Source organism: Ursus americanus, chromosome 22 (assembly GCF_024610735.1).
Source record: "Ursus americanus isolate L20-20 chromosome 22, mUrsAme1.1.p, whole genome shotgun sequence".
Taxonomy (NCBI): domain Eukaryota; kingdom Metazoa; phylum Chordata; class Mammalia; order Carnivora; family Ursidae; genus Ursus; species Ursus americanus.
In genome coordinates this window covers 22,512,171-22,525,167 of record NC_142148.1, presented here as the reverse complement: position 1 = coordinate 22,525,167, position 12,997 = coordinate 22,512,171, and the positions used below count along the sequence as shown (strand labels likewise).

Here is a 12,997-nt window from a genome sequence, read left to right as displayed (position 1 = left end):
CAGATGGGAGACCCAACTGTCACTTTTATCAATGATGAGACTTTTATTGGAGAAGGTGGTTTGTATCATTAAGCGAGAGGATGACCTAAGACTAAACCCCAGAATTAGATAGCCTTATGTCCCTGGGGATGGGCAGTGCTGTACCAAGGCAGGCCTCCACTGCGGGAGCAGGGCCTCCTGCCCTAAACTCACAGGAGAGGAGGGCAGAGCAGACTGTGGGCTCAGAGGGATGGAGAAGGAATGATCTCACCCAGTTCTTCCTTCCAAATTCACCAAGGAGTTTAAGTTGCTCCTTCTCAGTGTGGAAGGAGAAGAGCTAGTAGTGTTCTGCCAGTACAACTCCCTCCATGTGGAAAGAAACACCAGGAGTAGGGAAGAAGCCATCTCCATTCCAACAGGGATCAAAAGAGCCAGAGAAATCCAGAAGTCTCATTAGAGTCAGGGTTTTCTGAATGTTCATCTTCTCCACCTTCTTTCCTGTCCCCTCCATTTAAATAAAGGGGCACATGCAGGGCCCTGCTCACTTTGGAGACCATGCTTTCTAGATTTTCTAGAAGGTCCCCGTTTCAAATATTTCATCCTAGTGGTAGATCATGCACCCTTTTCAGCTCAGAAAAGTTGATCACCATTCTGTTAACCTGTTCTGGATCCCCAAAGGTGTCTTCATTACTATTCAGGGCCCCAAAGTTTCTCTCAATCTCTGGACAAACCCTGCCCATTTTCCTGTTGTGCCAAGTGACTAGATTCAGCCCTGCCTCCCAACTACACCCAGGGATTCATTCCAAGAAATTGTCCTAAATGGTTTCTGAAGGAGAGGGGTATGGGCAGTGCTGATGGGTAAAAGAAAGGCCATCAGATCAGTCTCTAAGGGGCTGGCAGGTGTAACTGTGTGTGTGTGGCTGAGTTTAAGACATAGCAGGGAGTAGGGGCCTGAGGGTCTGCAGAAAAGAAGAGCACGTCCTGTCTAAACAAATTCATGTATTTTAAGGACATTATGCTGGCCAAACCAAATGAATCTACAGCCAGATTCTGCCCTGTGGTTGGACCATGAGTTGGGAAGGGGTGGAGTGGAAGAATTGGAACCCGAGAGACTGAGGTTCACTGTCAGAAAGGACATTCTGACTCAGGGTGTCATCATGTAGTGGTAAAGCAATGGTCCCTGGGAACCAGGAGTCTTTGGTTCCCAGAAGATGTGGGTCAGTGCCTGGGCACTTGGAAGCTGAAGACCCAAATCAACCTTGTCCTCAGGGGAGTGTGAGGCTAAAACTTAATGACATTGCATGGGCAGAGTGGACTTGAGCAGAGCAGAAGCCCCTTAAGGGCAGCCTAAGGGGGTCCTGTGGCCACTGGGCAGAGAGCTAGGGCTGGAGTGTGGGGTTGGGTAAAGAGAGCCGTGACCAGTTTTCATTAGAGCTCGTGAATCCAGATCTTTCTGAACACCACTGCTTTCTTTCACGGGCCTTCTTGAGAAGCACCACGCAGGTACACAAGCTATGAATGGGGCTCTGGGGTGGGGAGGACCTGAGGTATGCCTAGAGAGAAGGGTGGGGGTGGTTTGGTTTGGCCCAGGTGGTGGTCAGGGCCTTGTTTGTCCCTTTTCTCCCTCTGCCTTCTCCCACATATCTTCCCCCTCTCTGCCTTTGCCCTACTCTTTCCACACCCCCTGTGTCTGTTAGGAGATAGAGTTGGATTAGTTCATCCCTAAGACCTCTTACACTTCCTTCTTCTGGCCATACTCTAGGAGAGGACCAGTTACTCAGTGTCATTGCTGGGCAGTTTCCTTCACCTGCTTCGGGTCCAAAAGGGGGCTCAGTAATACCTGCTTTGTCCTGAGGGTGAAATGGAGTAAGGAAGGAAGATGAGCGAGCCTGGCTCCTCATAGGCACTTAGCAAAGGCTGGCTTCATCAACGCCCCCATTTTGTCCCTTTTTGTCCCTCTCCACTTTCCCATTTGTTTGCTTCTTCCTCCTCTTCCTTTTTACTCTCCATCTTGCCTCTCTTTATCCTCACCCCTCCGCATCTCTCTCTGTCTCAACAGTGACACGTCAATGCTGGGCCCGAGTCTGGGGCTGAGTTGGGGCTTTTGAGCAGAGATGACCATGAGAGGGCCAGTGGGTAGGAGGGTTCCTGTGGCTTCCTGCCTACCACGGGGATGGGGACTGGGGATGCAGGAGGGTTTCATGCAAAATTCTAGGAGCAGTCTTGCTGATTTTCTTTCTTCTCTCCCATTCCTTTTTTTCCCTGCAGAAAAGGAAGCAAGGCCGAATCACATTTGATACCATGGACTTCGTTGCAGAGGAGGTATGTGTAACTCTGACTTTGCTGCTGGGAATTTTCTTTCTGCCTCATGGCCTGGAAGAGGCACTGAACTGGCTATCAGAACAGCTGGGTCCAGTCCGGGTTCTGGCACCAAACCATTGTATCATCCTGAACTAACCACTTAGTTTCCTCATCTATGAAATAGCCCATCTCAGTGATCCCAAAATTCCAGTCCTGACACTCTGAGGCTGTGAGCCCCCTTGAACCCACTGTCGCCTTAGAACAGAGCAGAACCAGCAGAGAGAGCTCCTGTACTTGGACCCGTGGACAAGGGAGAAAAATGCAAAGTAGAGGCTGTGAGAACTCTAGACACAGGAGAATTAATCAGGGTGGTGGGAAAAACCCTGGCCTGTGTGTGAATTCTGGCTCTGCCTCAAGCCTTCTGAGAGACACTGGGCACACCTATCCCCCACGTGGCTGTCAGACAGCCATTCTGGCGAGGGAATGCTTCATATCTCGGTGAGGCTGTGGACTGTGTGACTTGTTCTCTGAATTTCAAGAATTGTTGTTATTTTCCCAGCTTCTTCCCACCAAATCTTGGATACTAAATTAAAATTTAATTTAAATTTTAAAGGGGCCTAACTCTTTATAGGAAAGATTTGAAGCTCTTACCAGCTCGAGGCTTAGATCTATGTCTGGTTGTGGGGGTTCTCAGTGGTGTCACATCACCACCTGCCCTTAAGGAGCTAAGTAGGAGTTAAGGTGAGGAAAGTTACCTGGGAAGTTAAGTAACAGAGTCAGTTCTGTAGGAATCCAGAGAAGGGGGTCTCTACGGGTTGGGGGTGGTGAGAGAGATTTCCTCAAAGAATTAGGGCCCCTAGTGGGCCCAGAGAATCGATTTTGTTCATAGAAACCAGAGTCATCTGGGTTTTGTCATAAATGGACCCTGTGATAGAAATCCCAATGGGTTATTGATAGCAAGAGAGGGTTAGGAAGGAAGAAGATTGGATTCAGACCTTAAAAATGGCCAACACAGGGCACCTATGGCTCAATTGATTGAACATCTGACTTGATCTCAGTTCAGGTCTTGATCTCAGGGTCATGGGGTTAACCCCCATGTTGGGCTCGCTCCATGCTGGGCACGGAGCCTACTTCATCAAAAAAAAAAAAAAAAAAAAAAGTCAGTGCTTCCATAGTCCTGGCTGGGAGCTGGGCCCATTGTAAGCCCCTTGTATGTATTAGCTTTGCTATTTATACATTCAGATTCTGCTGCTCTCAGGGAAACAGAAGCTCAGGGAGAAGTAACTTGTCCCAGGACACACATAGGAAGGAGCAGGCCAAGGTTCAAACCCCAGTACCTGGCACCAGAGCCTGTCCATTAAAAAAAATTTTTTTTTTAAGTTTTTATTTGTCTTTTAGAGAGAAAGAGAGAGAGAAAGCACGATCGGTGGGGAGGGGCAGAGGGAGAAGCAGACTCCCTGCTGGGCAGGGAGCCCGACTTGGGGCTCCATCCTAGGACCCCAGGATCATGACCTGAGCTGAAGGCAGACGCTTAACTGACCGAGCCACTAGGCACCCAGAATCTGTGTGTTATTAATCACTGAGCAGCACTGCCCCTCTGAGTGAACATGCAAGGCTTCAGACCTGTTGTCCAGAATTTCTCATCATGTCCCACTTTTTTTTTTTTTTGGTTCTATGACAACTACTGTTATGTAAAATTAGCTGGTATTCATTCATTCTTTCCATAAATTTTTATTTTGTTGAGTGCCCATTACATGTGAGATGTTATTCTAGAGTGGGGTGAATAAGATAGATGAAGCCACTAGGTGTTTATATTAGGGATTATAGTCTAGAACACCTTTGTCCAATAGAACTTTCTGAGATAATGGAAATGTTCAATTGTCTGTGTTGTCCAATATAGTAGCCAACAGACACATGTTGCACTTGTAGCTAGGTGTGACTGAGGAACTTATTATTTTTTTTAAAGATTTTATTTGTTTATTTGACAGAGAGAGAGAGCACAAGCAGGGGGAGTGGCAGGCAGAGGGAGAAGCAGGTTCCCCGCTGAGCAGGGAGCCTGATGTGGGGCTCGATCCCAGGACCCTGGGATCACAACCTGAGCTGAAGGCAGACGCTTAACCAACTGAGCCACCCAGCCATCCCAGAACTTATTTTTCATCTAATTTAATTTAAATTTCAACAGCCACATGTGGCTAATGGCTGCCATATTGGATAGTGCAGTTGTAGAGTGTCTCTGTGTGTGTGTGTGTGTGTGTGTGTGTGTGTGTGTGTAGAATGGGGAAATGATAGATAATATACACATTAACAAAAAAGAGGGGTGCCTATGTGGTTCAGTCAGTTAAGCATCTGCCTTTGGCTCAGGTCATGATTTCAGGGTCCTGGGATCGAGTCCCATGTGGGGCTCCCTGCTCAGGAGGGAGTCTGCTTCTCCCTCTCCCTCTGCCCCCCCTCACTCGTGTGTGTGTTCTCTCTCTCTCTCTCTCAAATAAATAAGTGAAATCTTAAAAAAGAAAGAATAAGGTCATTTCAGAAAGTATGCATTACTTGGGAAAAATGATTCAGAGACTATAGACTGCTGGGAAGGGGGCTTACTATTTTAGGTCAAATGATCCAGTAGGGACTCCCTGAGGATGTGGTAACATAAGAACTGAATGAAGAGGAGGAAGCAGCCATAACCATGTGAAAACCCAGGGGAAGAACATTCCAGGCAGAGGAAATAGCTCAAGCAAAGTCTGCAGGACAGAAGTGAGCTTGGCTCCTGCAAGGGATGGGTAGAAGGCTAGAGACTGGAGAATGAAGGAGAGAGGCAGGAGGTGAGGTTGTGGGGGGTAGGGAGGAAGGGAGTCAGACCACGTGGGGCCCATAAGGGGGTGGTCAGTGAACGGCAAAGCCAGTATGGTCAGGAGTTGGGGATAAGGGTCTTGGTACGTAGCAGATCTAGGTTATCACCCTGAGTGTCTTCATCTGTCAAATGGGAACCGTAATTGTGCTTCACTTCTCGGGCTGGGCAGAGATGCAGTGAGATGGTGTGTGTAAGATGTGTATCCCGATGCCAGGCACACAGTAAGCACTCAGTACATGTCAGCCACTGTTGTACGGGGAGTGGAAAGTATAAGAACAGAGTGTGGGGAGTTGCCCACTGGCCCCTGGGGGAGACTGCTAGGTCTTGTGTGTCACTCTGGTCCTCTCTCCCCAGGGTCACTTCCCTCCAAAAGCCATGCAGATCGCGCAGAAGCTGCCTTCCTGGAGGACAGAGCCCGAGATCCAGGCCCTCTGTAACCTCCTGCAGGTCCTGGACAGCTACCGCAACTACTCAGAGCACCTGCAGCTACTCCTGGCCAAAGTCATGCGCTTTGAACGGTCAGTGAGGGGCACACCCCTTGGCACCTGGGCTGGGACAGGCTGGGCAGGAGGAGCCTGCGGCAGGTCTGCTGGTGTCTCCGTGGTGCGTCAGCCGTGAAAAGCTGTCAGTTCACTCGAGTGTTCGTTGTTATGCTTGTAGCATGCTTGATCTCCTTCATTTATTGCTAGTCTACCCAGGATTAAGGAGCCGCTGGATCTGGAGGGGCTCTGGTAGGAACCTCAGAAAGGATCTGGTCCAGTTCCCTCCTCTTTGAGATGAGGAAGTAGAGGCTCAGAGGGTAAGAATGACTCAGACTCTGTCACCCAAGTAATGGGGGGTAGAGCTGAGACTCAAATCCGAGCCCTAAAAGCCACAGTGGGTCACAGGTGATTGTGCTATGTCCAGATAGGAGCTAGGGCAAGGGTCTCTGAACTTGGAGAAGAAAAAATTTATATCTGTTTTCATTAACCTCTAACTAAAATTTATCATTTCCTTTAATCGCGGATGTAGGTAATGAACCACTATAGTATTAGCTATTCCTGTGACTTTTTCACCAAAAGAAATCACCAAGATTACACATTCATATTGTTGCAGGTTTCTCAAAAAATAATTTATATTCATCACATCTTTGAAATTATGGTAGTAATTAGATCTGCTGCTGGGTCTTGTTATTCAGTGCCTTGATAGAGACGCACGTATATTGCTAGATCACAATTGGGGTTCGTTTGTTTTTTAAAGACTTATTTATTTATTTTAGAGAGAGAGAGAGAGAGAGTGCACGCAAGTGCGTGTGCATAGCATGAGGGGGCATGGGGGGAAGGGGGAGGGCGGGGGGCAGAGGGAGAGAATCTGAAGCAGACCCCCGCTGAGCGCAGAGCCCCATCTGGAGCTTGATCTCATGACCCTGAGAGCATGACCTGAGCCAAAATCAAGAGTCAGACTCTTAACTGACTGAACCACCCAGGTGCCCCCACAATTTGGGTTTTAAAAGGCAATTATTAACTGTTTATGCTGTATTTTATTTATATAAATAAATATATATTTAACATTTTTTTAAAGATTTTTATTTTTTTGAGAGAGAGAGAGTACGAGCAGCAGGGGGGAGGAACAGAGGGAGAGGGAGAAGCAGACTCTCCGCTGGGCAGGGAGCCCCCCACAGGGCTCGATTTTAGGACCCTGAGATCATGACCTGAACCGAAGGCAGACGCTTAACTGACTGAACCACCCGGGCGCCCCTATTTTATATATTTAAAACATTATTCTGTGAAGACCAGATTGTCAAAGGGTCCATAACACAAAAAGTACCGTATAAATACCTTGTACGAGAGAAGTCTAAGAGGTGTGTGTGGAAATATTGCCATTTCTTGGACATTTCGGTGGCTTAAGAGAGGCAGCCTAGCAGAATATTTGAGGTAAGTCCTGTCTTGAAAATCTAGGCTGTAAGGGTGCTATAGGTCTGTGCCCTGGTGTCTTCCTTCATGGAGGTCCCAGGTCCCATAATCACAACTAGCTATAGATTAAGGCCTGTTATGACCTGCACAGGATCTGTTTACAGGCAATAAGCCTGGGAGAGGAGGGGACCCTCCAGCTGGCTTGGCCAAAGGAGATTTACAGAAGGGGTGGCATTTGATGGGTATATTTGACAAGTGGAAGTATAGACAAGAACATTTCAGGTGAAGGGAATCATCTGCTTTGTTCTAGCCCAATAAAGAAGAGCAACTCACCACTGTCTTACAGTAAGATTCCATAGGAGGCAGAATGGTATCATGCAAAGAAAAAGAATCATGGCGGTAGAAGCTCTGGAATGTGATGCTGCATCTGCCACTCTGAGGTGTGACCTCAGGCTAGCCACTTAACCTCTCTGAGCCTCAGTATCCTCGTCCATGTAACGAGGCTACCCATACAGATTTTATGGGTTTGTGTGAGGATGAAGAGGTGGTGACTGTTAAAGCCCTCTTCAGCTAGTTGATTATTTCTGGGACTGGAAATGAGCAGATTAAACAGGATTCTTTCAGTCACAAGGGACAGAAAACCTAGCTGTAGGGAATGCATGGGTGGCCCGCGTATCTGAAAAGTCCTGGGATAGTTCTCCAGCTTCTGGCTCAGCCGGATTCAGGGATCCAGTGTCCCCAGGACCCAGTACCTGTCTGTCTCTCTCCACCTCCTCACACTCCATTCTCATAAACCACCTTCTTCACCAGACTTTCTCTTGTGGCAGCAAGATGACGAATTGTCTGAGAGTCAAGAAAAGGTGTTTTCCCCAAAGTGAAGTCAGGGTGTGGTTGGTGGAAAAGGTGACCTGATGGTTGGCAGCAAAAGCCACAGATGTCTGCTACGGGAGATTTGGGGTCTAGTGCTGACTCAGGTGTGACTCAGGTGTGACCTTCCCTCATCTTAGTAATGTGGATCCAGCTAGATGGTTCCTGAGGGTCTTTCCAGCTCCGGCTCCAAGAGTCTGGACTTGGATGAGCACTAGCTGTGCTCCCCAAAGTCTCATTTCCCAGCTGAATGTGCCTGTCTTCTCCCATCTAGTCATTGCTATCTGGGCCATCTCCTCTTTCCAGACTTTTGTGTTCCCCATTACCTTCTGGGTAAAATCCAAAGTTAGCCCAGTATTTGAAGTGTCTTATGATTAGACACAGCCAAATTTCTCTCCCACTACTCCCCTGACCTACCTGTCTTCCATTTTCCCCAAGATACGATGCTTCCGGCCACCTCTGTGCCTTTGGACGTGGTGGTCTCTCTGCCTGGGGCACTCTTCCATCTCTCTGTCTACCTGGAAGACTCCAGACACTATCCTGGAGCCTGCTCTGGCTTTCCTAAGCTGGGTTAAGTTCCCTTTCTCTATGATTCTGAATTCGCCTGTGCTTATCTTTTTCAAAGCACTTTTTTTTCCCCTTAAAGCATTTTTAAACCTAATTTAGTTCCTGTACTTGACCGTAATTCTTAGGACAAAATCTGTCCTTTCTCACTCTGCCTGATAGACACAGTTGGTATTTATTTAACTTACTGAATGAAGGAAGGAAATGAATGAATGTTGAAAGAAGTGAAATTTGAACTTACATTTGAAATGCAAAAATCTTCCCCCTCGGAGCTTAAGAACTAACTCCCAGTTTGCTCTGGACCTGGGCACCTCTACCCTAATGGTTCCCAGTTGTGTAGTGAGCTCTTGGGGATTAGAAGACCATTTGTCAATTTTTTTTCTAGGCGTGTTCATCTGTATTTTACAGACAAGAGACCCTGAGTGTCAGGGAATGAATGTGAGTGCCCAGAGCCATGCAGCTCGGGGCAGAATCAGGACTTGGATCCTGGTCTCCATCATTTAGCTACTCAGCCATTGCTTTCAGGATTTGGTCCTTCATTTATTCAGCTGCTGTTCACTGAGCACGTCCTGTGTGCCAAAGCAGACTGACGAAGGCTCTGTTCTCATTAAGCTTCAGTCTGATGGAGGCAGGCGACTAGGTGGATGTTAGTGGAGAGGTCAAGCTTGATGGGGGCGGGGCTGGGCTCTTGTGAGGTCCCTTTTCATCCCAGCCTGTGCCTTCTTGCTCCCGAGCAAAGAGCCCAGCAGTGCGGAGCTCCTTGTAGCACGGGCCAGGCTCCCTGCTTGCTACCATACCTACTGGCCACTGTCTTTCCTCAGGTTTGGTCGCCGGCGCGTGATCGTCAAGAAGGGGCAGAGGGGCAACAGCTTTTATTTCATTTACCTGGGCATGGTTGCAGTGACTGAGGATGATGATGGCAGCAGCGCCTTCCTGGACACCCACCCCACGTTGTTGCACAGGGGTGATTGTTTTGAGGTAAGCACTGGGAAAGGTCTGCCTTGCTGGGGCAGGCTTGGGGGCTCAACAGGACTCGGGCTAGAACAGCCAGGCCCAGTCCTGCCTTCTCCTGTGAGTAAGTCACTGCCCTGTCGTGGGTCCCAGTGCCCTTTCCGGTCACAGGCCAATTGACTGGACTAGCTGAAGTCCCAGGCTGGCTCCTCTGTCTGTGATGTCTGAGGAACGTGTTCCCTGTATAACCCCCACAGAGACACAGTGACCCCTCAGCGAGGCCCCTCCGGCTTCCTCTGTCTGGTCTGGTCAAGCCTGTTGACTCTTTTCCACAAGCAGCATATTAAGAGGGAGGTGATGGGCCCCCAGAAATGGGGAATGAACAGGAGCACAGGGCCAGACAATCCACAGTCTGGGGAGTAGAGATTTCTGGGGGCTGATGGAAGCAGGAAAAGAGGTGGGCAAGGCTGCAGGCAGAAAGCCAGAGGTAGCCTCTCGCTTGGTAGCCTCTCACTTGCCTTTGCCCATGTCCGCCCAACAGGAATTGGGCGTTCTGACTCCTTCAGTAAGGAGAGCCACCGTGGTCTGTATGGAAGAAACAGAATTCCTGGTTGTCGACAGAGAAGATTTCCTTGCGAATAAGCTGGACCAGGAATTCCAGAAAGATGCTCAGCATCAATTTGAATTTTTTAGGTACCGCCAGCATCAGCCAACATCTAACCCCTGTGTATTTTTTAGATGCCTGACTGTTGTAGGCCCGGTGGGATACAGTAGGTGTTGTTCTCTCTGCCTGGAATGCTCTTGAGGTGGGAGACACCTCTTACCAGACTTCTCCGTCTAGCAAACTCCTACTATACCCTCAGGTCTCAGCTCAAACGTCCCTTCTTTGTGTGACGATACTAACAGAATAGCTAACATGTACTAAGCCCTTTGTACCAGCGCTTTTAACTTATTCAATCTCGCGACATTGTTTCTCTTGTTCTGTCTAGTTTATAGGTAAGGAAACCAAGCCTCAGGGTGGTGATGTACCCAGAATGTTCAATTCAGAAGTCTCTGGGCGTCACCGCCCCACCTCCCTAACCAACCCCACCCATCTGCCCTCCAGAAGAGAGAGAGAGCGCTCCCCAGTTCTTCCGCCATACCCCGTGTTTCCGTAAAGTCCCAGCCAAACTCATTCTTGATTACATAGTACCTCCTTTACAGTTTATTTGCCCCTCAGGCAGGAAGCACTTATGGTCGTGAGGGCGTAGTGGCCCTTTCGCCACGGTAATCCCCATGTTGTCATCGCGCCAGGCACACGCAGGTGCTCATTGTATCACTTCTAGTTACTCGCCTTTAGGAAAATAATGGAAATCAGATGAAGTATCTGCACCAGCCCCGAAAATACAGGTTGTGGGGTCGTGCGGCTCTAGAGCAGTGCGGCGGCAGAGGGCTGCCCTATAGGGCAGAGGAGAGTGCAGAGAGTAGGAGCTGTAAGAAGGACTGGGGCCTGCGAAGGGAGGACTTAGTCCTGCAGCGGGGAGCACTTCCTGTTTTCACACAGTGGAAATATAGGACTGAGTTGCAGTGTCAGCTCTTGGGCTTGTCAACCATGTGATTGTAGATGGGTCACCTCCCTTCTCTGAATTTAGTCTTCTGCTCTGTAAAATGGGGATAATGATTCATTTCTCCCAAATCATTGTAAGGATTGAATGAGATGATCATGGAAAGTGTGTGGCCCCGTGGTGTTCCCTCTGTGGCGACCCTGCTTTCCCTTCCTGTGTCCCCAGACCCTTCTCCTTTGGACATGGCACCAACCTTGCTCCCCCTTGGTGCCCTCGATGGAACTTAATGCCGAGTCACCCGAGTTCTGGGCTCGTGATCTGTGGGATTTGAGAAAATATGAGATGATTGTTAGCCCTGTAGGGATTCATATGAGGAAGGCAAGGCACTGAGTGGTGGCACATGAGCTCAGGGGAAGGGGTGGCACTGTGGGGTGGGCCTTCAGTCATAGTGAACAAAGGCAAAAAGAGGGGAGTCCAGATATCCCCCATTCATCAGGCACAGGACCGAGTCTTTGAAGCTAACAGGCTGGAGGAGGTTGGAGCGAGCTGCCCAAACCAAAGGGAGGGTCAGGACTGCTGGGCTAGGGGACAGGACAGCAGGTGAGCTGAAGAGGGGAACTCTCAGAGTTGCTTGGAATGAGACTAGCCTAGTGAGCACAGCGTTGGGGCATGGAGCCAGGAAGAAGCCCCTGGAGGGCAGAGTGGAAGTGAGAGAGGTTGGACTGAGGAGCAGCAGAGGGGAGGGCTGGAGGGGGTGGCACAGGCCAGGTGAGGCAACTGGAGGCCGAATAAAATCCTCCACCTCAAGCATTTGCAAGAGTAAGATGACACGTTCCCTTTCTGGAAATTGCTGAGAGCTGGGCACCTTCCATGATGGAGGGCGATGAATTCTAAGAGGATTTTCCCCTTAGGAAGATGGATCTGTTTGAATCGTTGTCTGATGAGAAGCTCTGGAAGCTCGTAACCCTGGGGAAGGTGGAGAAGTTCCCTTATGGGCAGCTGATCTCAAAAGACTTTGTAGAATCGTCCTCCATCATGTTTGTCAGCAAGGTAAGAGTGCTGGGATGGGGAGAGTGGGGTGGAAGCCCGGAAGGCATGCCTAGTATAATGTCTTGCGGCTACACAGGCAGGGGCTGAACCCTGTTCCGCAGCACTTCCTTTTCTGAGCGTCGTGTTCCAGCTGTAAATGGCATACCACACAGTTTGGCCTTCCTCCCTCGGAGGGTTGCTGTGAACTTTGAGACACACTGTTAATTAGAAAGAGGGCCTTGGGGGTACCTCCTCCTTGAGCTCATGTACATGCTTATTTACATACAGATGCATATTTAAATAACACATTTGGCCCTTGAATCTTAATGATGCCAGATCAGTTTTTAAAATTATAATCTTTAGGGGCATCTAGGTGGCTCAGTCACTTAAGCGTCTGCTTTCAGCTCAGATCACGATCTCAGGGTCCTGGGATCGAGCCCTTAGTTTGGCTCCCTGCTCAGTGGGGAGTCTGCTTCACCCTCTCTCTCTGCCCCTCCCCCTCTTTGTGTGTGTTCTCTCTCTAATAAATAAATAAAATCTTTAAAAAAATAAAATAAAAGTATAATCTTTAAGTTATACATGTGATATGACCACATTATAAAACATAATTCTGGATAGAGGGAAGAAATCACCCATGCGCTCATCACCTCAGAACAGATTTTCAGAAGTGGATTACTTGGGCGCCTGGGTGGTTCAGTCAGTTAAGCGTCTGCTTTTGGCTCAGGTCATGATCTCAGGGTCCTGGGAGAGTCCTGTGTGGCGCTCCTTGCTCAGTGGGGAGCCTGCTTCTCCCTCTGCCCCTCCCCCTGCTTGTGCTCATGCGCCCTCTCTCTCAAAAATGAATAAATAAAAAAAAATCTAAAAAAAAAAAACAAGTGGTATTGCTTGGATCATGTTTATGGATTTGGAACAAGTCGCTGTCCCAGAGGATCCACTTTCTCTAGCTTCCAGCACCGCATACCTCTGCCAGGCTCACCTGTCATTCCCTCAAAACTTTTCTCATTTCATAGATGGCAACTGCTACCTCA

At 48.8% G+C, this 12,997-nt stretch overlaps 1 protein-coding gene across 2 annotated transcripts in view; it reads left to right on the top strand.

Annotated features, from left to right (window-relative positions):
- The window catches only part of CNBD2 (cyclic nucleotide binding domain containing 2), a 56,407-nt gene that overhangs the window by 17,460 nt on the left and 25,950 nt on the right, over window positions 1-12,997 (top strand). For both annotated transcript variants that reach the window (XM_087853610.1, XM_087853611.1), the window contains 5 exons: window positions 2,248-2,301; window positions 5,477-5,640; window positions 9,267-9,423; window positions 9,938-10,089; window positions 11,852-11,990. In XM_087853610.1, the coding sequence (XP_087709736.1) occupies window positions 2,248-2,301; window positions 5,477-5,640; window positions 9,267-9,423; window positions 9,938-10,089; window positions 11,852-11,990 (666 nt within the window). The remainder of the gene's footprint in view (window positions 1-2,247; window positions 2,302-5,476; window positions 5,641-9,266; window positions 9,424-9,937; window positions 10,090-11,851; window positions 11,991-12,997) is intronic.